Genomic DNA, 24,979 nt, shown 5'->3' on the forward strand with positions numbered 1-24,979 from the left:
TTACTATAAATCCCACTCCCACACCCACTCATGCAACCAGACTCACCTCTCCCAATCCACCAACAACCTCACCAAGCCTAATCTCTGATTCTTACAGCCCCAACACTGCTGCCCACACCTCTCCCTCCACTTTATCCATTCCCACATCCTCCAACCTTGAACCTTCCTCATCTCCTATTATTCACCCTCACAATGTGCACCCTATGACCACAAGAGCAAAAGATGGTATAGTTAAACCACGCCTCCAACCCACCCTTTTATTAACCCAGGTTGAACCAAAAACCACCAAACAAGCCTTATCTAATCCGACCTGGTCTGCTGCCATGCAAACAGAATACAATGCTCTCCTTCACAATAACACCTGGTCTCTGGAAGGCTCAAAACCTATTTCTTCTCCCATGATCTCTGGAAGCAAACTATCAAAAGTAGGCTCTGAAGATTTCTTGGACGCTTCTCTCTACCGTTCAGTTGTAGGTGCATTACAATATGCTACTATTACAAGACCCGAAATTAGCTTCTCTGTAAACAAAGTCTGCCAATTCATGTCCCATCCCCTTACACATCATTGGGCAGCTGTCAAAAGAATTCTCAGGTATCTAAAGGGCACTACATCTTGGGGTCTCCGTCTACAACCTGCCTCTTCTTCTTCCTCCCTCTCGATCCATGCCTATTGTGATGCAGACTGGGCGTCTGATCCTGACGACAGACGTTCTACATCTGGCGCCTCCATCTTCCTTGGACCAAATCTCGTATCCTGGTGGTCCAAAAAGCAAACTGTAGTTGCCCGCTCTAGTACTGAAGCAGAATACAGAAGCCTTGCCCTTGCCACAACAGAAGTCACTTGGATACAAACTTTACTATCTGAACTTAAAGTCACTCATTCTACTCCAATTATCTTCTGTGACAACTTGAGCACTGTCGCTCTCGCTCACAACCCGGTTCTTCATGCACGCACCAAACATATGGAATTAGACCTTTTCTTTGTTCGCGAGAAAGTGGCTGCCAAGTGTCTTCAAGTTGTTCATGTTCCAGCTATTGATCAGTGTGCTGATGTGCTCACCAAAGCTCTCTCACCTACGCGGTTTTGTGAACTTCGGTCCAAGCTTCAAGTAGTTGAGTCTCCTCATCCTACTTGAGCTTGCGGGGGGCTATTGGAGTACAGTTTTACTCCTTTATTGTTACTTTCGGTTATTATAGATAATTAGGTTATCTTTCTGTTATTATAGATAATCAGGTTATCTTTCGGTTATTATAGATAATTAGGTTATTATAGACCAATCTTAATTGGCTCTATAAAACCTGTCTTGTACTCTGTTTTTCAGTAGTTAATGAATTACATTCTTTGCCTATTGCAAATCTTCTCTCATCTCTCTCTCTCTCTCTCTCTCTTACTCTCTCTCACATATAATTCCTTTAAAGATGAAAAAGAATCGGATGTATAAACTGGAGCTGAACATCATTCAAAATAAGTGCTTAAAGCTGGACGTGAAGGATGAAGCCATGATGTGGCATTTTCGTTTTGGGCATTTAAACTTTGGAGGTTTGGCCGAGCTATCAAGGAAGGAGTTGGTGCACGGACTACGTGGTGTTGGGCATTCAAGAACAAGTTTTCCGAGCTCTTCCGAATACAAAGCAAAGGAGCAAGACATCTACAACTCCACTGACGAGTTACATGTAGTATGTCTATTGACAGGAACAGAAGATATAAAGTTTGAAGAGGCGGTACTTGATGAGAGATGGAAGAAAGCAATGGATGAGGAGATTGGATCAATTGAGAAGAGTGAGACGTGGAAGCCAACAGATTTACCCACAGGAGCTCGGCCAATTGGTTTGAAGTGGGTATACAAAAGGAAGACAAATGCAAATGGCGAAGTGGAGCGCTACAAAGCTCGTCTTGTGGCGAGGGGTTATAAACAGCAGAAAGGCATTGATTATGATGAAGTCTTTGCACCCGTGACAAGGATGGAAACGATTCAATTATTACTGTCCTTAGCAGCTCAACATGGATGGAAGATACAACAAATGGACGTGAAGTCAGCATTCTTGAATGGGGTGTTGGAGGAAGAAGTCTATGTGGAGCAACCTCTAGGGTACATGAGGAGAGGTGAAGAGAAGAAGGTGCTGAAGCTCAAAAAGGCTTTGTATGGTTTGAAGCAAGCTCCTCGAGCATGGAATGAGAGAATAGACACCTACTTCAAGAGAAATGGTTATGAACAATGTCCTTATGAACATGCTCTCTATTTAAAGAAGTACAGAGGAGATATATTGTTCGTTGCTCTATACGTGGATGACTTGATATTCATGGGAAGCAAAGCTGAGCTAGTTGAGGAGTTTAAAGAAGTGATGAAGAGGGAGTTTGAGATGACCGATTTGGGCATCATGAAGTACTTTTTGGGTTTAGAGGTGGACCAAAGAACAACAGGTATTTTTGTGTCCCAAAAGAGGTATGCCGAGGAGATTTTGAGCAAGGCAAAGATGCTGAATTGCAATCCAGTTTCTACTCCCATGGAACCTGGAACGAAGTTATCTAAAAATGGAGAAGCTGAAAAAGTTGATGCAAGCAAGTACCGAAGCCTAATCGGAAGTCTAAGGTATTTGACAAGTACAAGACCCGACCTGATGCTAAGTGTGGGAATTGCAAGCCGCTTTATGGAGGATCCGAGGTATTCTCATTGGAAAGCATTGAAGAGGATACTAAGGTATGTGAAGGGGACGATGTTACTTGGACTGTGTTTCACTAAGTCGGACAACTACCGACTTACTGGATACTCGGACAGTGATTGGTGTGGAGATGTGGATGATCGGAAAAGCACAGCTGGGTACGTATTCTTCATGGGAAACACAGCTTTTACTTGGCTATCAAAGAAACAACAAATCGTAGCTCTATCAACGTGTGAAGCCGAGTATGTAGCAGCATCTTGGAGTGTTCAACATGCTGTTTGGCTTAGAAACTTGCTAAGCAAACTGGAAATTATGAAAGCTGAGAAAGTATTGATCCGAGTAGATAACAGGTCGGCAATCGAGTTAGCCAAAAATCCAATCAATCACGAAAGAAGTAAGCACATCGACGTCCGATTTCATTTCATCAGGGAGAAGGTGAAAGAAGGAAGCGTGGAGCTCGAACACGTAGGAAGTAAAGAGCAAGTAGCTGATATCTTTACAAAACCATTGCCGACAACAACATTTCAGGAGTTAAGGAAGTTACTCGGAATGAAAGAAGAAGGAGAAATTTAACCTTATGGGGGAGTTTTGTTAGATAATCTTAAATTTTAGAGATATCCGAGTTAGTTTATCTGTTTTATTTGTTTCAGTTTAAATAAGATAGTTTTTGATAAGATTTGTTTTAATAAGATATTTTGTTATCTTCTTGTTAATTTGGTACGTTGTACAATGGCTATTTAAAAGCCATCTCTTATTCAATAAAAAATACAGTGAGTTGCTACGTTCACCCACAACATTAGTATTACTTCGTCTCTCTTATTTTCTACAAATTTCTAATTTTCTATTAATGATAGATTATGGCTCCACTTCTCTACACTCACTTTTATTCTTCCTAACATAGACTTTCCTTATTGGAGAGCTTCTAAAAATACACCCCTTCAAACGATTCACCTTGTCCTCTAGGTGAAATACAGGAAAAGCGTCTTGAATGGTCGTTTGATACTGTCTTAGAATCAGAGAATATTGGGAGCAAGAAATTTTGGGGCTCTTCTTTGTTTCGTTTCCATATTTTAAAAATGTTGTTTCATAAGCTTCTGCCTTCTTGTGATTGTGAACCTATGATTAATTTTGATATTGCAGGGATTACATTTATTCCCTGAGCACAACAATGTCTGCCTTTTCAGCTGCTGCTGACATAACTACCGAAGGATTCACTGTTTTGTCATTTTTGGATGAAGTGTATATGATCTATAAGGTGAATGCCTTTTCTCCCTATTTAAGTCAGATGATATTTATTGTTTTGTAGTACAGTTTACATGAATAAATTCTTTGTCAGAGAGGCATTAGATATTTCTAACGTATTGCTTCTTATTTATGTGGTAATATTTAATCTGTATTAAAGCAGTTAGTGCTGGTGTCAAAATATTTTAATTCAATTTCAATTTCTTTTAAGATAACCAAAATATTTAACTTTGGACATAAGAGAGGTTGAAATTCTGAAAAATAATGTTCTAAAATTCTTCTTTATAGTTGGTGTCAGTGTTTCTGCAGTCTGTAGGGTCTCTGCTCCCATTGCATAGCTGTCATTGTTGTTTATTCAGTGTGCCTTAGGCATGCCTTTGTTACTGGAGTGCTTCGCTCTTTCATTGTGCATCTTGCCCTATTTTGTTATAGACTGTGCAGTAGCCTGTGTGTCTTGTGTCCATACTGCTAATGGAAGGTCACGATCTGTTAGACACCTGAAATTGGCCACTGCCTAGAGCCTTGCCGGCAGAAACAGCCCCATGCCTCTCCATGCTCACAGAGATCGTAGTGTGAGATCACTTAAGGTTTAAAATGGGGCAAAAATCAGTGAGTTTTTCTCAGCTGATGTATTTTATATATGTGTATGAGAGATAAGCTAGTACAAAGGGTACAATCAGAGATAAAAGGCTACTGCCTATGACTCTTGACCCATCAGCAAAAAACAACAAAAAGCAGCTTTATACAGCTGTACTAAAATAATAAACATTTTTTTAACTCTCCCCCTTAAGTTGGAACATATAAATTGTATACACCAAACTTGGAACATATAAATTGAATCTTGGTTAGAGTTGATAAACTCGGTACTAAGTTCCTTGGCCAACGACTTCTCTCGAACAGAATGACAATTAATCTTATATGTTTGGTTCTCTCATGAAACATTGGATTGGAGGTAATATGAAGGGTTGCTTGATTATCCCAGTATAACTTCATTTCTTCTCAACTTCACAAAATCCCAACTCTTGAAGGAGTTATTTAATCCACATGAGTTTGCGAGTAGCCAAAGCCATAGATCTGTATTCAACCTTTGCACTGGACCATACAACAACATTTTGTTTCTTGCTCTTCCAAGAGATAATATTCCTTCCAATGAAAACACTATCTTGAGGTGGATCTCCTTTATATGGGACAATTAGCCCAATCTGCATCACAATATCCTAAAATTTGAGTATTTCCCTTGTCCTCATGTAGTAATCCTTGTTCTAAAGCCTTCTTGACATATTTGAGAAACCAAATCACAACATTCTAGTGGTCAATGTGAGGATTTTGCATGAATTGACTAACAACTCCAACAGCAAAAGAAATTCACCTTATATCTCTCACCAACCTATATCTCTCTGAATCTGAAAAAAATTCATCTTGGTCTGCCATTAGCTTTTGATTTGGGTCCATGGGATTATTAATGGGCTTACAATTTGCCAAACTTGTCTCATCTAGAATATCAAGGGCATGTTTTCTTTGTGAAATCATAACACTTTCCTTTGACCAAGCCACTTCAATACCAAAAAAGTATTTCAAACAACCTAGATCTTACGTTTGAAAATGGTTGAATAAGTCTCATTTAGTTGAGAAATCCTAGTAGTATCATTTCCTGTAATTACTGTATCATCAACATAGACTATTGGATAAACACACTTCCCAAGAGAAGTATGAAAAAAAAAGATGATCTGTCTCACTTGGTTTCAATCCAAAAATCAGCACAATATGACTAAATTTACGAATCCAAGCTTGGGGTTATTGTTTTAGCCCATAGAGAGATCAACACAATTTACAAACTAGACCATACTCCCCCTAGGCAACAAACATAGGAAGTTGCTCCATGTAAATCTCCTCCTTGAGGCACCATGAAGGAAAACATTTTTAATGTCAAGCTGGTGGAAGACCAATGACGAATAACAACCATAACAAGAAAGACCTAATTAACTACTTTTATAACTATCCTATTATGGATAAAGTCTGATAGTAGCAAATCCTACAACTCTTACATGTAAAAAATCATAGTGACTTCAAGTCAAAAGACCACCCTACTATAGTCACCCACCATGAGAATCGCTTATGATAGTTAGGGGTGAGTTTATTTTATTATTCATATTGGTGCATAGAATAACATGGAACTATTGAAGTCAGTCTTTTTTGGGAGCTAGATTTTTGGGTCTAAAAGGAGTGCGGAAGGAGTTAAACACGCCATGTTTTATTGTAAATACCTATGCAACTTGTTCCATGGTAGAAAAAAGGATTTTGTGGGAAGCATTAGTGAGGATCAAGAGCAACAACATTGTGAAGTAAAGACAAACATAAGAAGAGTAATCAAGGTCACATATTTGAGTGTATCTCTTGGTCACCAATTGAGCCTTAAGGCGATCAACTTCACTAGGCCCAACTTTAATAGCATATACCTATTTACAATCAACAATCTTCTTTCCAGGAGGAAGTGGGACAAGCTCCCATGTGCCATTTGCAAGAGCATACATTTCATCAATTATGGCTTGTCACCATCCAAGATGATCAAGTGTCTCATGGATATTTTTAGGAACAGTAAGAGAGGACAAAGAGAAAATGAAAAAGAAGCATGAAGGAGACAACTAGTGATAACTCAAAATATTATAAATAGGATGAGGATTATGAGTAGACTAAACACCTTTCCTTATAGCAATGGGCCAATCTGAATTGGAGTCATGAGAAGGTGTTGAGGATGAAGGATCCATGGTACTATAGGAGCTATTGGAGGAGGATTTGAATCATAAGAAGATTTTCAAGCAATGTAGAATCAACTCTCTGTGTCATGCCGATATGTAATGAAGGGTGGCGGAGCAACTTTAGGTGAACTATGTGTGTGAGATTGAGGCTGATTTCCATCTTGGTTGGAGTTAGAAGGAGTGGGAATAATTAGTGGATTGAAGGATGAAACTAGAAGAACCTGTCGAATGGAAACACGATTTTTTATGGAGGATGAGAAAAAAAAGGTGTTTCTCGAAGGAGGTAACATCAACACACATGTACCTTTTGGTAGTTGGGGAATAACATTTGTATTCTTTTTGAAGTGAGAATATACCAAAAAAACACATTTAATAGCCTTAGCAGAAAGTTTGTCTAAACTTGGAGAGACATTATGAACAAAACAAGTACAATCAAACAACTATGGACAATGACGTATATGATGGATCGACAATGCAAGAAGACATAACGAGATCTTACTCGCTTTGATACCAACTTAAGATTTAAAATGGGGTAAAATTAGAGTTTCCCTCAACTGAAGTATTTTATATATATGTGTATTATAGGTAAACTAGTACAAAGGGTACAATCAGAGGTAAAAGGCTACAACCTGTGACTCTTGACCCATCAACAAAATACAACAAAAAGCAACTTTATACAACCATACTAAACTAATAAACTATTATTTTAATAAGATTGATTCATCACCTTCTTGACCTCTGTTCACCTTACTAGTGGTCTCATTTCACTCGCATCCATACACCTGTTTTACTAATCAAACCTAATTGCTTGATCGTAAGCTAACAATCAAGTCTATGTTGTATAGTTGAACATAACATCCAAGATAATTGAATTTGACTAAAAGGGAGAGTTAATAGTTGTAGAAATAGTTCAAATTATAGAATTATGATTTCTAGGTTCATTAGTTGTTGAATAGTTCCTACTTTTTGGATCCATTTTTGCTTTCTAGATTCATTATTGCTCATTATCAATGTAACAGAATATGATATCAGTTCAGCACTTTGATATTGAACAATTCACCCAACTTATGATTTTTCTTGGACTAATATCAATTTTAACATGATATTAAGATACTTCTATCATTTTTTTTATTGCCATGATTTCCTCTTTTGCTCATCTTAGATCCACCATGCATAGGTTCTTTAATGCGAACAAGATGAATGTGAAATTGATAGTTGTAGAGAAAAGAAAGGTACTAGAAGGAGAGTTTGAATAGTGTTAATAAAAAACTACATACTTTTTTGAAATAGTGAAGTACTTTTGTAAGACCGAAGGAATGCAGAGGAAGTAAAGCAAAAAATACAGTTTTTCTACTAGTTTGTCTTAACTATCGACACTGTCTAGTTTTTGATCAACTTGATTAAGTTCCACTATCTTTTACAAAGATTAAGTATTGTTTGATTTGTTTCTTCAAGCAAATTATTCAAGTATTCTTTGAACAACAAAGCTTCTCTAAGGTTCAACATCAAGTATTCTTTAAATAACAAAGCTTCTCTAGACATCAAGATAAAACACGTTTTTAGTTGAGTAAAATAAAAGAAGAATTTTTCTTATAAACAAAATGTCATAAACTGTTAGGTACATAGTGTAATTTACTAAGAATGAATAAAGAATAAGATTGTTTGTTGGTTCACTTTTTTTTTGAATTGTTCAAACTTCTTTATATAGGTGTCTTTTGAAGGTGACTGTTACAAATCCTTGAGTTCCACTCGTCAACTTGTTCCATCTTGCTTCGTCTTACTTCCTATTAGAGCGAGGTGTCAGTTGGTGTAATAAATGTTTGCATTAAATGTGTTTTACCAAATAGTTAGCTCTCGTTTGATCACAGAGGCTAGTTATCATCTTTAGAATACAAAAAGATAGGAACTATCACTTGTGTCACTCAATAACGATTTTTAGCTAACTTTGCATACTTTTAGATATATGCTTGTCATTTTTCTTACGTAAAGCAAAATCTCGTTCTTTTATGCGTTGAATACCAAAGAAACATTTTATTTTTTTTGATCTGTTAAGGAATATCAAGACAACTGATGATAGAAACATCAAATATATTTAATGTGATATTTAAAGCATTTGTCTATGATAGATGATATGTTCAATATTGTTGAGAGAAATGGTAAATAGAATAAACATTTCCTTATGTATTACAAAATGAAAGATATGTTTATATACAAAGTAGTGGGCCTAAGCCCATGTGGTCAAACTATATCTAACACTCCCCCTCAAGCTGGTGTATTTAGATCATATACACCAAGCTTGTTACAAATATAATCAATCCTAGGACCTCAATGATTTGGTGAAGACATCTGCCAACTGATTAATGGAGTTAACAAACTGAGTAGTAATGTCCCCAGATAAAATCTTCTCATGAATGAAGTGACAATCTATTTCGATGTGTTTGGTCCGCTCGTGAAATATTGGATTTGAGGCAATATGAAGGGCAGCTTGGTTATCACATATGAGAGTCATTTGTGTAACTTTGCCAAATCTCAGTTCTTTAAGTAACTGTTTGAGCCAAATAAGCTCACAAGTAGCAGAGGTCATAGCACGATATTCTGCTTCTGCATTAGATCTTGCCACTACATTCTGCTTCTTACTTTTCTAGGAAATCAAGTTATCACCAATAAAGACACAATAACCTGAGGTGGATCTCTTGTTAGAGGGAGAACCTGCCCAATTTGCATCTGAGTACCCCACAACTTGAGTATGATTGTTGTAACCATATAATAAACCTTTTCCTGGAGCACCTTTGATATATTTTAGAATGCGGATGACTGCATTCCAATGTCCTATACATGGAGAATTGAGAAATTGACTCACCACACTAACTGCAAAGGAGATGTCAAGACGATTTACCGTGAGATAATTCAATTTTCCAACCAATCTTTTGTACCTCAAGATTTGAGAAAGGCTCCCCCTGACTTGGTAGAAGTTTAGCATTGGGATCCATAGGTGTATCAACGGGCTTGGAACTCATTAGTCTAGTTTCCTCTAAAATATCCAATGCTTACTTCCTTTGAGATATTACAATTCCATTTTTAGATTGTGCTACCTCAATCCCCAAGAAATATCTAAGTTTCGGTCTTCTGTTTGAAAGTGATGGCAAAGATGTTGTTTTATCTGAGAAATGCCATGATGATCACTGTTAGTAAGAACAATATCATCAACATATACTATCAAGTAGATGCACCCAACAGTGGAATGTCAATAAAAAATAGAATGATCAGCTTCACTTCGAGTCATACCAAATTGTTGGACTACGGTACTAAATTGACCAAACCATGTCCTTGGAGACTGCTTAAGACCATAAAGTGATTTGCGGAGATGACATACCAAACTGGAAGACTCCCCCTGAGCAACAAACCCAGGAGTTTGCTCCATATAAATTTCCTCTAGCAAATCCCCATGAAGAAATATATTTTTGACATCCATTTGATAGAAAGGCCAAGGACGAAGAGCAGCCATGGCTAAGAATAATCTGACAGAGGCCATCTTGGCAACGGGGGAGAAAGTGTCACCATAATCTAATCCAAAAATTTGAGTATAGCCTTTGGCGACCAAACGAGATTTGAGGCGATCAATGGTGCCATCAAGACCAACCTTGATTGTAAAGATCTATCGACATCCAACCACAGACTTCCCAGGAGGCAAAGAAACAAGATCTCAAGTACCATTGTTCTGAAGAGCACACAGTTCATCAATCATGGCTTGTCTCCAATCAAGGTGGGCGAAGGCATCACCAACAGTTTTAGGAATAGACACAGAGGAAATAGAAGAAAGACAAGTATATTGGGAAGAGGATAACCTGTGATAACTCAAAGTAATATAATGAGGGAAAGGATTACGAGTAGAACGATTACCTTTCCGGAGGGCAATTGGAAGGTCGGACTCAAGTTGTTGGACTAGAAGGGACAAAGGTGGTGGCACCAGAGTAGAGTCGGTAGGGGCCCCAGTAAGAAGGCGAGAGCGTTGTTGACGATGATAAACTTGAAGGGGAGGTGGAGGTGGTGGGTCGGGTGACACAACAGATACAGGAGGAGTATCAAAGACAAGAGGGGTGGGTGAAGGGGCAAGGACAGGTGTAGAAGGAGAGGAAATAGAAGGAAAGTAGAAAGAAGACTCGAGAAAGGTGACATCTGTTGAAATTAAATAGCGACGAAGGGAGGGTGAGAAACATTTATACCCTTTCTTAGACCTAGGATACCCTAAAAAGACACATTTGTAAGACCGAGCAGATAATTTGTCAAGACCAGGACTGTGATTATGGACGAAACAAGTAGATCCAAAGATGCGAGGAGGTAGAGGGTGGAGAGGTTGATTAGGGAACAAAATAGAGTGAGGTATTTGATTGTTGAGAACAGAAGATGGCATGCGATTGATGAGATAGCATGGAGTGAGAACAACATCACCCCAAAAAGGTTGAGGAACGTGACTATAAAGTAAGAAGGTGCGAGTGGTCTCAATTAAGTGTCTATATTTGCGGTCGGCCACCCCATTTTGTTGAGGGGTATATGCACAAGATGTCTGATGCAAAATACCATGGGAAGCCAGGAAGGCTTGAAAGGAGTGAGAGAGGTATTAAGGAGAATTATCATTATGAAACTTACGAATAGAAACACCAAATTGATTCTGAATTTTATTATAAAAGGATTGAAATATAGAAAATAATTTAGATCGAGTTTTCATTAAAAATAACCAAGTACATAGAGAATAATCATCAATAAAAGTTACAAAATATTGAAATCCTAAAGTGGACCTAACCCAACTCGGCCCCCAAATATTAGAGTGAACTAAAGCAAAAAGAGACAACGCTCGGTTGGGGACACTCCGAGAAAAGGAATTATGACTATATTTGCCTAATTGACACGATTCACATGACAAATGAGACAACTTAGACAAATGTGATACAAGGTGTTGAAGCTTAGCAAGGCTAGGATGACTTAATTGGGCATGGATGAGAGAAGGGGAATCCACCACCAAACCAGCAGGAGCAGAAGTGCGTAGGTGATAAAGGCCATGGGACTCACATCCGATGCCAATCATCCGTCCCGAACTCCAGTCTTGTAAGAAAACAGAATCTTTAGTAAAAGAGATAAGACAATCAAGAGAGCGAGTAAGACGACTAAGTGATAATAAATTAAAGGGAGACTCTGGGACAAAGAACATTGTCAATGAAGAAAGAAGGAGAGAGATGGACAGTACCAACACCATGAGATGGGGCACGAGAGCCATTAGTCATAGTGATAGAGGGTAAATAACTAGAAGTAGAAAGAGAGGAGAAAAGAGACTGATTACCAGAAATATGACAAGTAACACCAGAATCTAAGACCTAAGGGCCAAGAGAAGTGGAGTGAGTGAGACCAACAAACGAAGGGCCTGTGTCCACAACAGAGGCAGTGGAATTGGAAGCTTGGCGTTCCTCATACCATTTAAGGAAGTCATGGAAGAGAGCTGGAGGTCCAGATCCAAACCCATAAGAGGGGGTGGCACCAAATGCAGTAGATACAGGGGAGGTAGCATGGGCAACAATAGTGACATCGGTCAATGGCGAGTGGGATGACCATGTAAGACATAACATCGGTCAATTATGTGACCAAGTTTGTGACAGTGATCACACTTGGGACGACCTTTGTCCGGTTTGCGAGAACGCTGACGATCATCACGTTGAGAAACCAAAGCAGAGGAGTCACCAATGGGAGTGGAAGAAGGTATGTCAGGGGAAGATTTGCAGGGCACACGCAACAGGGTGGACCAAGTCGAGTTCAAGCTAGGCACGGTTGGAGATCCAAGAATCTGATCACGAATGGAAGAGTACTCATCAGGAAGCCCATAGAAACATTGAGTATCATTGGTGTACAACAATCGTGCCTGTTCCCATACATCAACATAGGTCTCATGAGCACGAAAAATTTGCTTGAGGGATGAATGGTCGACTTAAGGACACTACAAGTTTGAGCATCAATTTTTGACCACCGAGGACGATCTTTCTCATCAACGGAAGCAGCTGTCTGGTTAAGGTGAGCAACATAATCCTGTCCCTTAAGCCAAAGCTTGATATTAGAAGCCCAAGTGTCATAATTGGTTCCATCTAATTTGTCAATGAAAAGTGGGACATTGACATAGTTAGTATAAATAGAGGAGTCAGGCCGAACAACAGTAAGAGAAGCCATATATGCTGGAAGAGGAGAGAGAAATAGCAACGGGAGAGAGAAAATGGCCTGGGAAGGAAGGGACCCGTGACAAACCAAGTCCGATCAAGAAAAAAATAGCAGATCGGGGTAAAGGACATCGGGGCGAGTCCGGTGCCGGTGATCGCTGCCAAAAAAGTGGTCGAACGCGCCGCCACGTGCGGCGGCCGGCGGAGAGGAGAGAGAAAATGCGCGAGAACAGGATCGACATGTTTGGGCGCGTGCGACCGTCGTTCGCTGTGTGACTGGTGGCATTGGGTTTGTCGGAGCAAGGCATGTTGGGTGGGTGGGTCGCTGACCGAAAAGCTGACGGCAACGGTGGTGGACTGCGCCAACAGCAAAGGAAAACGCCGAAAAATAGAGAAAAACAGTCGAAAAGAGGCACGACGAGGTGGGTTGCCGGAAAACGGAATGAGACACGTTTTCCGGGCACCGATGAATAATAAGTCCACCGGGAGGTCAAGGATGAGGCTTTAGATACCATGTTGAGAGAAATGGTAAATAGAATAAACATTTCCGTATGTATTGCAAAATGAAAGATATGTTTATATACAAAATAGTGGGCCTAAGCCCATGTGGTCAAACTATAGCTAACAAATATGAAAGACTATCATGCATAATTAACACTCTGTATTGTCTTTGCCTAGGATTTGTACAATTGTCTTTAGTATTTGATCTTTGTATGCATTTGTAAAAACTTCTGTTTGTGAACATTAAAATATAACTTTTGAGGGGTACTAGATCGTTCTTTTATCTAACAAAAGTGATCTGGATGATGAAATGTGAAATTGGAAGTGATATTGTCATGAACTTTGGGTAAGTTGCCTATAATAATGGATAGGCACAAGGGGGTCTACTATGGAGGTTGGGTACACAATTTGTCAGTGATGAAAGCTGAGAATAGTGGAAAGGAGGCTTCTAGATTAGGAGTGATTGTGACACTCTCTACCATATCATAATTAATGCAATAAGTAGAATTAATTCAAAAGAATTCATCATTAATGAAAGTCAAGTAATCCAACAAGAATATCGCATTTTAACTAAACAATAACTAACTGAAATTCAATTGAAATCTAATAATAAAAATAACAATTGTCCTAAAAACATAACAAAAGAAATAAAATCCTAACTAAGTCCTAATGTCACATTTTATTAGAGCAAAGATCCCAAAAGCAAGAACTAGGCCTTATTGCTGACATCATCAACATTATGATGCATCTAATCTGCAACATCCAAAGGAAGCAATCACAAGAAACGGGGAGTGAGAAACATCTCACTCGAACATATGACTAAAATATAGCTGTATAGCCCAAACACACGCAACAATACAATGAGCAATTAAATCATGGCAGCAACATGGCAATCACGGGTGTGCCATTTGCTACCATGGGGAGAAATTCACTACAGAGAAGTGCAAAAATTGCACAACTCACACCTAACTCAATTCTCTTAATTCAAACAATTACAAGTGCTATTAACGTTCAAATATTCATCCATAACTCTACAATTTACTCATTCATGCAAAACATCTCAATTATCCCTTATTAACCCAATACATTTGTTCCCTAGGGTTTCCCTAGAAACCCATGGAAATCCAAGATTCGCAAGATTAGTTTAATAAATGAAATTAAACTTACAAACATGTTAAGAACATCAATTAGAGCACTGAAGAGTTATATGAAAGTGGAATGCAAAAACATAAGATAAGATACAATTTGGGATTTCCCCCTCATACAATGCATATAACAAAGAAGAGATTAGGGGTTAATCTCACTACCCATCCGTTATCCCATGCCTAGAACGAGATTACTTACTTCCCTCTTATTTTGGTGAATGCTAGACGAAGGACATGGATCTTCGGGGTGATATTCAATTATCTCTAGTTCTCTTAGTTCTTTAGAGTAGGAAGTGTAACAAGAGAAAAACGCATAAGCATATGAGAGAAGTTTATACATGAAAACTGATGCTAACCACTTTAAAAACTTCCCAACCTATGTTTAACCCTTTAGTAAAACACTTTAGTCATAGTCACACTTCCCTTCCCTCAAATATTAAAAATTATAAATAATATATAAAATAAACATATTTTCTGAACAAAATTATAAATAAAATAAAACACATAAAACAATTATAATAACTTTTTTTTCTCCAAATACTTATTATAAGAAAATATCATTAAAACACATTTCTCCAATTAAATATTATACAAAACAATCTCGCAAACATGTATTATTTAATTAAAAACACTCTTAATTATTAAAAGCCGCTAAAATATTTTCTAAAACTCATTTAATTAATTAAAACATCCTTTTAATAATTTTAGAAAACTTAAGGTGTTCAATGATGATGCCAACTTGAAGAATTTCTTGATATTATTTCTGGATATTAAAACTGCACAAGGGATTAGATTATATAGGCTAACCAATATGCTTACATTCCTTAAACTAGATTAAAAATATGGTAACTACTTACTATATGGTTATTTTTTATTTCCTTTTGCTTTGTTTTCAACTGTATATTTAATAAACGCAGGTATATTGTAATTTATGTATGTATATTACCGAGTCATGACTAAGCGATCTTTTCCCTATTGACAGGCAGTTGCAAGTTTGTCTTCTGGGGCATCTTATGTGTTTAGTAGCTTTGGTGATTCTGATTTCATACATCCTGAAATTGTGAAACAAGAAGCATTATTTGCAGCACCTGATGGCGGTGAATTAACTGCACAGGGGACTTTACTGACAAATAATGTCTGCCCTTTTTTTATTGATGTGACCTGCAGATTAAAGCCTATGGAGATTGTTCTTCATAATTCTAGGACAAGTGATAATTTGGAGAGTTATACCACAAAGTTCCACTCTTTAACTGGCAACAAAATGGCTGTGCATAAGTTGCCGGGCTGTGGAATTTGGATTTCTGTTCAGCAGACAACTATTGTAATATCTTGTGAAGAAGGGAAAATGGATCTCCTGACTGATTTATCAGGAATTCTGTCTTTTGTTTTTGAATACCAGAACGGAATTGAAAAAAATGCTGATCATATTGTACTTGAAAATTTACTATTGCGGTCTATTAGCTGTTTACATGAAATATCTCTTTCTGGTTGCTCGTTTACTTTATGCACGGGCCTTGTACAAAATACCTCATCTTCAGGAGATGAAAGCAAAATATTTGGTAGTTTTAATACTAATGGCAATACATCTTACTTGGTACGAGAAACTAATTTGACAGTCTTTGAAAGGTTAAGTAATCAATCTTCCCAACCAGTTATAAAATTGCGCTCTCCTACAAAAGTCAGTGTGCCAACTTCAGCAAATTACTGGTTAATGATAGATGTTGCAGTAACTAATATCTTCATAGGGAGATGCTCACTGAAGAGTGATCTGATTCAAGCACATAAATTGAATAAGCTTCAGTCTTCTCTTTCAATTTGTGGAGAGTTTCGTATGATATCCTGGGAGATCCAGGTAATTATTTAAGGAGCTAGAAAGAGAAAAATATTCTCTCAGGCATGTTCATGTATCTTTTTATTTTTTTGCACCTTTTATTATAAATAGAACCTCAGGGTGTATCTATTTTACAACTGAATCTGTTTGCTAATATCTTTGGATTTAAAATTTACATGTTATACTAAATTAGAAATGTTATTGAGCAGGGTGGGTTCATTTTTCTTGAAACAACATCTTTGGCAATGGCCATTGATAACTATTCTTCATATCTTCATTATATTGGCAATCTCACTTCTGACGCACAGCACGGATATAAAGGTGTCAAGAATGAAGAGAATGGCAGAGAGAACTATGCTTTAGATGATGTGATTGATCAAGGGACAGTTAGCACATCTCAACAAGCTGCAAGTAGATTACCAGATTCATGTCTCTTATCTTTGTCTCACTTTACTGTTGTTTTAGCTCTTGAAAACAAATCTGGTACATAATCTCATCTTTAGTTTGTAGTTTAACTTGGAAATTTTATTTCAAATATAATACAATTCACTACTGCAGGTGGTATCCAAGAAATTGTAGTAGAGGTTGACATCCATCTGAATTTTAAATTGGTGACTACGGGGAGGAAATTAACAATTGATCTTTCTTGTTTATCAATCCTATCTCAAATTATTCAAGGGAGAGCAGAAGATCAAACAGAAATTCCTCATTTTTCTTCTGTCATGTCAAAAGATTTGTCATCTCAGCCTGCTTCAGAGGATCCTCTCTCAGGATTTCAGAACTTTGGTGAACTGAACTCAATTAGTGATGCAAGTAGTTCAAAAAACAGTTTTCCTGATCAGTTAATTCATCAGAACCAAATATTGAAAAATTTAAAAGCTTTCATTTCACTGGAGAGGCCAGATAATGGTACTATGCATTTGTCCCGATGTTGGTTTGGCTTTGGTTCTCTTTCAGGTTTTGATATGACACTTTCTGTTTCTGAAATTCAGGTGAACTTTCATAGTATTATTAGTTTATTATAATGTTTAGTCAATAGTTTTCCCTGCTTGTTTCTTTTTTGAATCAAATTTGGCAGTCTTTTGTTATTGTTTTTCTTTTCCTGCTTTTACTGCTACCAAAGTCATGCATTTGTTGTAACTTATACTCTTTTATGCCAATTTGCCAGACAATTTTGTCAATGTCCTCCTCAGTATCAGGGATATCCAATCAGAATACAATAAAAAAATTGGAGAGAAATCACTGGTCTACTAGCCATGAAGTTGACAATAGTTTGGAAGCAATGATTCCTGACGGTACTCAGACTCCAGCTATATGTTATCTGTTTCTAATCTTTCGATAAATTTCAGTTTTAATTAGCAACAATCTTGTGTAGGGGCAATTGTTGCTATTCAAGATGTCAACCAACACATGTATTTTACAGTTGAAGGTGAAGAAAAGACTTTCAGTGTAGGTGGTGTCGTTCATTATTCTCTTGTAGGAGAAAGGGCTCTTTTCAGGGTATGAAATATGTCTAACATATCTGCATTTCCATTTTATTTTATTCTTTTTAATTAACTGTTCAATCTTCGGCTCTATCTCTCAATTGCTGCAAATTTTGCAGATCTCCCTCTCCTTTAAGTAATAAATTCTCGATGTCCTTGTCATACTCTTAATTATCTGTTTTAAAAAAATAAAGTAATTTTATGGTCTTAGCAATGCATTGGAGTTTATAGTTTGGATTTAACTATTCTAAAATGAGAAAGTGAGAAAGGTTGTTTCCACCCTTGATTTCTACTGAGTATATATTTTTTTTGAGCTAAACTTTCACATCTTATTGTTATTCTTCATTGGAAATATTGGTTGTTCATAGTTTTTCTACTGAGTATATTTAGCAAATGTATCAGCTAAAGCTTTTCTACAGGTCAAACACTGTCCCCAAAGGAGGTGGAAGTCTACAGTTTTGTGGTTTTCCTTTATATCATTGTTTGCTAAGAATGATATGGGTGTGCCATTGAGATTAAATTTTCGACCAGGATCATGTTTTGTTGACATCTCTTGTACAAATGATGAAGGATGTGCACTTTGGAGAGTCTATCCTCCTCAAGGTGAAAACTATGCAGGAGTCCCTGACATAGAGGCTAGCAATGAATCAATAAAGAGAACTTTCTACCTTGTGAACAAAAAGAATGACTCTGCTATTGCTTTTGTCGATGGTGCTCTAGAGTTTGTCAGGAAACCTGGAAGTCCAATCAAGTTTAAAATTTTTAATGATATTACTGCTGCTTATGATGTTCCAGAGACAGCTAGCTATCCTAGGACAGCTCCACAAACTACTCTGCACACAGAAGAAGAAAGTACTTCATGGCAGGCTGGAAAACATCCTTGTATTGATATTAAAATTGAAAAAATTTCTCTGAATATTGTTCATAAACTTTCAGATACAGAATATCTCTTCCCTCTCATTTGCTTGTTCATCAACCATACACAACTTATTATACAATGTTTAGAAACAAAATCCAGGGTCATTTGCACATCAAGTGCAGTAGTACATTATTTTGATGCTGAAAGGAACTTATGGTTAGTCTAAATTCCCATTTGAAATATATGATCCTCACACTTCTTATGCACATTTCAACTGAACTACATTCATGCTATTATTTTATTTTGTTTTTAAATCTTAGGGGAGAACTTCTCCATCCTGTTGAAATTTGCATCTTTTACCGATCTAATATTCAAGCCCAGCTTTCAGAATATAGATCTCATGCTGTGCCTGTTAATTTCTTCTGCAGAATGAAAGAGGTTGTTAGAGTTATATTTGTCTTTGTTGGCTCCTTTTATATTTGCATTTAGACACTTTTCTAAATTTTATTGATTATTTGGGCAGCTGGACATTTACTTGAATGAGAATTCGTTGGATGTGCTTCTCTTTGTGACTGGGAAATTGAACCTATCTGGTCCTTATTCACTGCGAAGCTCCATCATTCAGGCTAACTGCTGCAAGGTTCTAGACCTAGTGCATCGATGTGTTTTTACCATTATAAATAAAGAAACAAAAGAACCTAATTGATGGTCCTTTTCTCATGTTCCATTTTTTCTTAAGCTCATAATTTTTTGTGAGCTTCTCCTTGTCTATATCTTGTTTACCTGAAGTCAAATAAGCTACTATTTTAAGCTATTACAAATTAATGGTACTATTGGGTATCATTATGATCAACTAATAATAATTGCTAGATGGCAGGTGGAAAATCAGTCAGGCTTAAATCTCCTTGTTCACTTTGATCAGCAAAGTGTAACAATACCGAGAAAACAGTCTGCTTCCATAATATTAAGGTATGCAATTGTGATTCATTTCCATGTATAAGACATTATCAAATATCAATGAGTCCTTGTTCTTATGCTGGACTCTGGAAAGTGTAGGCTTTCTGGCAAAGAAAAGAAATTTTGTTCCCACACTTGTTTAATTTCTATTTTCATGCAAAGCATACATACTCTATATTACTACTACTACTACTATTATTATTATTATTATTATTATTATTATTATTATTATTATTATTATTATAATAATTATTATTATTATTTCACAATCATTTGATTGGAAATTTAACTATTTGATCCAGGATATTGATTTTTGCTTAATTGAAGTTGATATTTTATTTGATGGTAGCTCTTGATAAAGTTGTGTTCATATTTTGTGCTTATTTGATGTTATTATATTGTTTTCTAAGAATCCCATTTCTCCTTTTTCTTTTGTACTCGCTTCTATTTTAGGTATAGAATTTGTGCCGTGTAATTAAGTTATTACTTATTCATTTTTGTTTGTGAAGGGATTTTTTTTAATTCTTATTGAATACCTGTGTTTTTGATGATTGTGAATTTTATGTGACAGGAGGAACTCTGATTTCAAAAATCAAGATTCAGAAGCAACTTCTATTTCTATCCAACTTACTGATTTCGGTTCTTTTGCAACTTCTTCTAATCATCTTTTACTTTCACAAACACAGACTCTTGCCTGGAGATCCCGAATTATGTCTGCAGAAGGTTTTTCTTAACTACTTTCTTTCCCATGCATTATTTTTAAACTGACATGACCTAAAATGGTCTCCGATAAAACTATTTAAAGACATTTTTTTGTTACTTTTGCAATGTTATTTCTAGAAACCTAAGCCAAGTATTTGAATTACATTTCTTATGCAGTGAATTGCCTTCAGTGAAATATTAATTTTGTTACCTTATCTTCTTGAATGGTTTATGGCGTGCAATATAAATGTGATTGTCTGACCATGATGACAATTATTGTCAAACAATATATTTCATATTCATTAATTACTATGCAGTTTTTAACCATGGTTGGAGGTATTGAGTGATTAAGGATGTTGTATGTTTTTTATATTTGCAGTTTATTTATTGATGTGCATATTTGAGATCGTGGAAAATTCGCAAAGACTGTCCTTATTATTTTCATTATTCAATGAGCAGGTTCAAGAACTTTCCCTGGGCCAGTTTTTGTGGTAAACATTTCCAGAAGTTCAGAGGTATCTGCAATGTCATTGTTCTGAATGCATACAATTTCTTTCATTTATAAGTTAATATAAATTTTGTTTGGAATGGATAGAATTAAGTAGTTAAATAGCATGAAAAATGAAATATCAAGATAAACAATATAATATTAGAAAATGAGTATATAATATTCAATAGTTTACCTGTACTTTAAGGGGTTGTTTGGTACACGAAATATTTTTTTATGCTTGAGAATCATGATTCCTAGGAGTAATGAAAATCTGTTTGATTAATTATAAAAGTTTCTTAGAATGTTTATAAAAGTTACTTGGGAATCAAATATTTTTACTACAATAAATTAAATAAGCAAATAAAGGTGAATCAAATATTTTTACTACAATAAATTAAATAAGCAAATAAAGGTGATGTGATGTTTTTATCACATTTAAACTTTATTTTTAACTCGAACATGTTAATTTCTCACCTCCATCATGGGAACAATTCTGTGAGAAACTTATGGAAACATGAAAAACTAGCATTCTCAATGTCAGGTTTATGAGAAAGTAAAAGTTTTTTGTGTACCAAGTGTCCTTTAATTGTAAATTTATTAATTAAATAAAATTGATAATAGTATATTATTAAAAAAAAATATAATAATATATTTATGAAGTAAGCAATAAATTAATAAAACTAAACATAATTGTCTACCTGTCTGAATGTGTGTGTATGTATAACAAGTCATAGAGATAGATTGCTCATCTACATCTATAAGCTTTAGTGATTTTATTTTTTATCAGGTCGGTCTGTCAGTTGAGGTTTCTCCTTTGATTAGAATACATAATGGAACTGGATTTTCAATGGAACTTCAATTCCAGCGGCTTGAGCCAAAGGAAGATGAGTGTGCATCTCTGTTGTTAAGACCAGGGGATTCTATTGATGATTCTATGGCCATGTTTGATGCCATAAACTTCTCTGGGGGAGTAAAGAGGGCTTTGATTTCTTTAAGTGTTGGTATACAGTTTGATCTACATTTACTTTTATTCACTGCTATTCCTTTTCATTTCACGCAACTTTACTTCTATTGCTATTCTCTACTATTCACGCTTAAAAGTTATAGTGATATTTTTCAAATATTATTCTACCCATTTACCATTCTAATGCATCATTTTACTGTGTGAAACATGAATATGATGATAGTGTGTATGTGGCTGCTTTTAGTATTGTTAACTCTTTTATCCTTGTTAACAATGCTGCTTTTTTCTCATTCTCAAGTATTATTCAGACAAACATTAATACCAGAAAAGGGAAGGTTTTTTTAGCACAAGGGACCCCACAAGGATCCTCTAGCCTTTAGCTTTAGCATCAATTGAATTATAAATTTAGGATTAGAGAATTAGGAAAAAAGGAAAGATATCTGATTCTATTATTGGTATGAGTGTGTGATACAATTTCTAATCCAATGATTACACTTATAATCAAGTCAAGTACTAGTACTACCAGTACAAGCCAGCCCAAGTCTACTAACAATAACACTAATAACCCTAATGTATTTATTCTCACTTTCTCAATATAAAACTTACTAAGCTATAGCTTATTACAAGTAGAAGATCCTCAAACGTAAGACAAATAATACAACTACAACCTGTATCGACTGATTAACTTAAGCAACTTTTATGCCTCTAATTGCAAGGTTGGAACTTGAGTCTCATATTGGAAGTCTGGTGTGAGGTTTTATAAGGCCTTGGGATCTCCGTTGAAGCACGGACACATTTACATAACATGGGGTGTGTCCGACATGTTTCAGATATGACACTTGCCAAATATGTCTAACACCTCTACACTGTGTCACAATTCATTTTTTTTTTTTTGTTTAGACGCCTTTTTGATAGACACCTCTTTGATACAACTTGGACACCTTTTTGACATGACTTGCACAGGGGCCAAGAGAGTGAACCAACAACTACTATTAGCTAAACACTTATTATAATTTTTTAAAAAAAATCAACTTATTTAAAAATATTGCAAGGCTCAACATTTTTTTGTGAGGCTTATTTTCATATGAATTAGCGGTTGTTTTAACTTTTAAAAGATATGATATATCTTCTAAGAATCATTATCATGTAAAAATTGTAAAGCTTAACTTTAAATGTGAATATATATAAATCTTAGTCCTTTATATCCTGTGTCGGAGTCGATGCTTCAGACAGTTACCTTTTGTAGTGTTGTTCTCCCAAGGTTCCTATAAGACAGCTCCTAGAAGTCTTTGGCCATTCTCTTGGCCTTCTTGATCTTCTTTCAGCTTTTTATTGGCACATGTCCTGACCATACACAGACACACACAGATGTGTGTGAATATATATATATACACACATTTAATGACCCTCATGACCTCCAAACTAGAACATTGGGTCTGTCCTATGCCACCCTAGTAATACAAACAAGACCCTGACTACAGTCCAAAGTCTTCAACTCATGAATCCTTGATAATAAAGCTGTTAGATATAGTTTTATCACATCGGCCTAGGCCCACTACTTTGTATATAAACATATCTTTTGTTTTGTAATACGCAAGAAAATGTTCATTGCATTTACCATTTCTCTCAACATGGTATCTAGAGCCTAATCCTTGACTTCCTGGTGGACCCATTGTTCATCAGTGCCTGTAAAACGTGTCTCATTCTGTTTTCCAGCTACCCAACTCGCCGTGCCTCTTTCCAATAGTTTTTTTCCCTGTTTTCTGGCATTGTTTTTTGGCTGTTGCCGTCGTTCACCACCACCACCTCTGTTTTCAGCCCGCGACCCACCCACCTAGCTCGCCTTGCTTCGACGAACCTAATGCCACCTATCATGCGGTGAATAGAGGTCGCACGCGCCCACACGTGCCGATCTAGTTCTTGCATCGTTTCTCTCTCCTCTTTGTCTGCTGCCTTGTGTGGCGACGCGTCAGGCCACGTTCCGGCAGTGCTCACCAGTGTCGAACTCGCCCCAATGTCCTCTACCCCTGATTTGCTATTTGTTTTGTGATCAGACCTTGTTTGTCACAGGTCTATTCCTTCTCGGTCCATTTTCTCTCTCCTATTGTTGTTTCTCTCTCCTCTTCCAGCATATATGGCTTCTACTATTGCTGTCAAGCCTGACTCCTCTATTTTTACTAACTATGCCAATGTCCCACTTTTCATTGACAAGTTAGATGGAACCAATTATGACACTTGGGCTTCTGATATCAAGTTTTGGCTTAAGGGACAGGATTATGTTGCTCTCCTTACCCAGACAGCTGCTTCTGTTTATGAGAAAAATCGTCCTCGTTGGTCAAAAATTGATGCTCAAATTTGTAGTGTCCTTAAGTCGACCATTCATCCCTCCTTAAAGCAAATTTTTTATGCTCATGAGACATGTGTTGATGTATGGGAACAGGCACGATTGTTGTACACCAATAATACTCAACGTCTCTATGGTGCGTGTCAAAATCTCCCGAGTATATTTCTCCACGACGCCTTGAGGGCTCCATGGTTGAGTATTTGGGCAAAGTTCATGGCCTTCTCCATTACTTCAATGAACTTTTGCCTCCTGCTACCACTCTTGCCAAGGAAATTGAGCAACGCCAAACTTTCTTTAAGTTGATGGCATTGTATGGACTTCCTGATGAGTACTCTTCCATTCGTGATCAAATTCTGGGATCTCCGACCGTGCCTACCTTGAACTCGGCTTGGTCCACCATGTTGCGTGTGCCTTACAAGTTTTCCCTTGATATACCTTCTTTCGCTCCCACTGGTGACTCTTCTGCTTTGGTTTCTCAATGTGATGATTATCAGCATTCTCGCAAACAAGGTTATCGAATAACCGTTATAACGGCGTTATAACGGTATGGCGGTGCGGTTTCGGGCCTCACTGCCATTTGCCATCCGAAAAATGGCGTTTTGTGGTGCCGTCTGCCATTTCCTCCATGGCGGCCGCCATGGCCGTTTTGAGCCGTTCCGCTATGAAGGCGATGGCGGACATAACGGTGTCTGGGCCAATTTTGAGCTTCGACCTAGGCCCAATAAGCATGCCTTAATGGTTTTAGGGTTCATCAATGAGAAGGCACGACAGCCACCACCACTCGCGCAGCTCATCTACCTTCTTCAACCCGTCTCCGTTGACGTTCCTCTACTGTCGCCCACCACT

The 24,979-nt window shown here is 37.0% G+C and overlaps 1 protein-coding gene across 1 annotated transcript in view; it reads left to right on the forward strand.

Annotated features, from left to right (window-relative positions):
- LOC109789553 (vacuolar protein sorting-associated protein, putative (DUF1162)) overlaps window positions 1-24,979 on the forward strand; it is a 70,084-nt gene that overhangs the window by 14,886 nt on the left and 30,219 nt on the right. Inside the window, 13 exon segments of the mRNA XM_083068391.1 lie at window positions 3,802-3,916; window positions 15,485-16,354; window positions 16,543-16,816; window positions 16,892-17,325; window positions 17,502-17,628; window positions 17,709-17,833; window positions 18,237-18,892; window positions 18,997-19,114; window positions 19,200-19,316; window positions 19,554-19,645; window positions 20,205-20,356; window positions 20,795-20,850; window positions 21,613-21,826. Of these exon segments, the coding sequence (XP_082924517.1) occupies window positions 3,802-3,916; window positions 15,485-16,354; window positions 16,543-16,816; window positions 16,892-17,325; window positions 17,502-17,628; window positions 17,709-17,833; window positions 18,237-18,892; window positions 18,997-19,114; window positions 19,200-19,316; window positions 19,554-19,645; window positions 20,205-20,356; window positions 20,795-20,850; window positions 21,613-21,826 (3,350 nt within the window).

This window comes from Cajanus cajan, chromosome 2, assembly GCF_000230855.2.
Source record: "Cajanus cajan strain Asha chromosome 2, NIPB_CcT2T_4, whole genome shotgun sequence".
Classification (NCBI taxonomy): domain Eukaryota; kingdom Viridiplantae; phylum Streptophyta; class Magnoliopsida; order Fabales; family Fabaceae; genus Cajanus; species Cajanus cajan.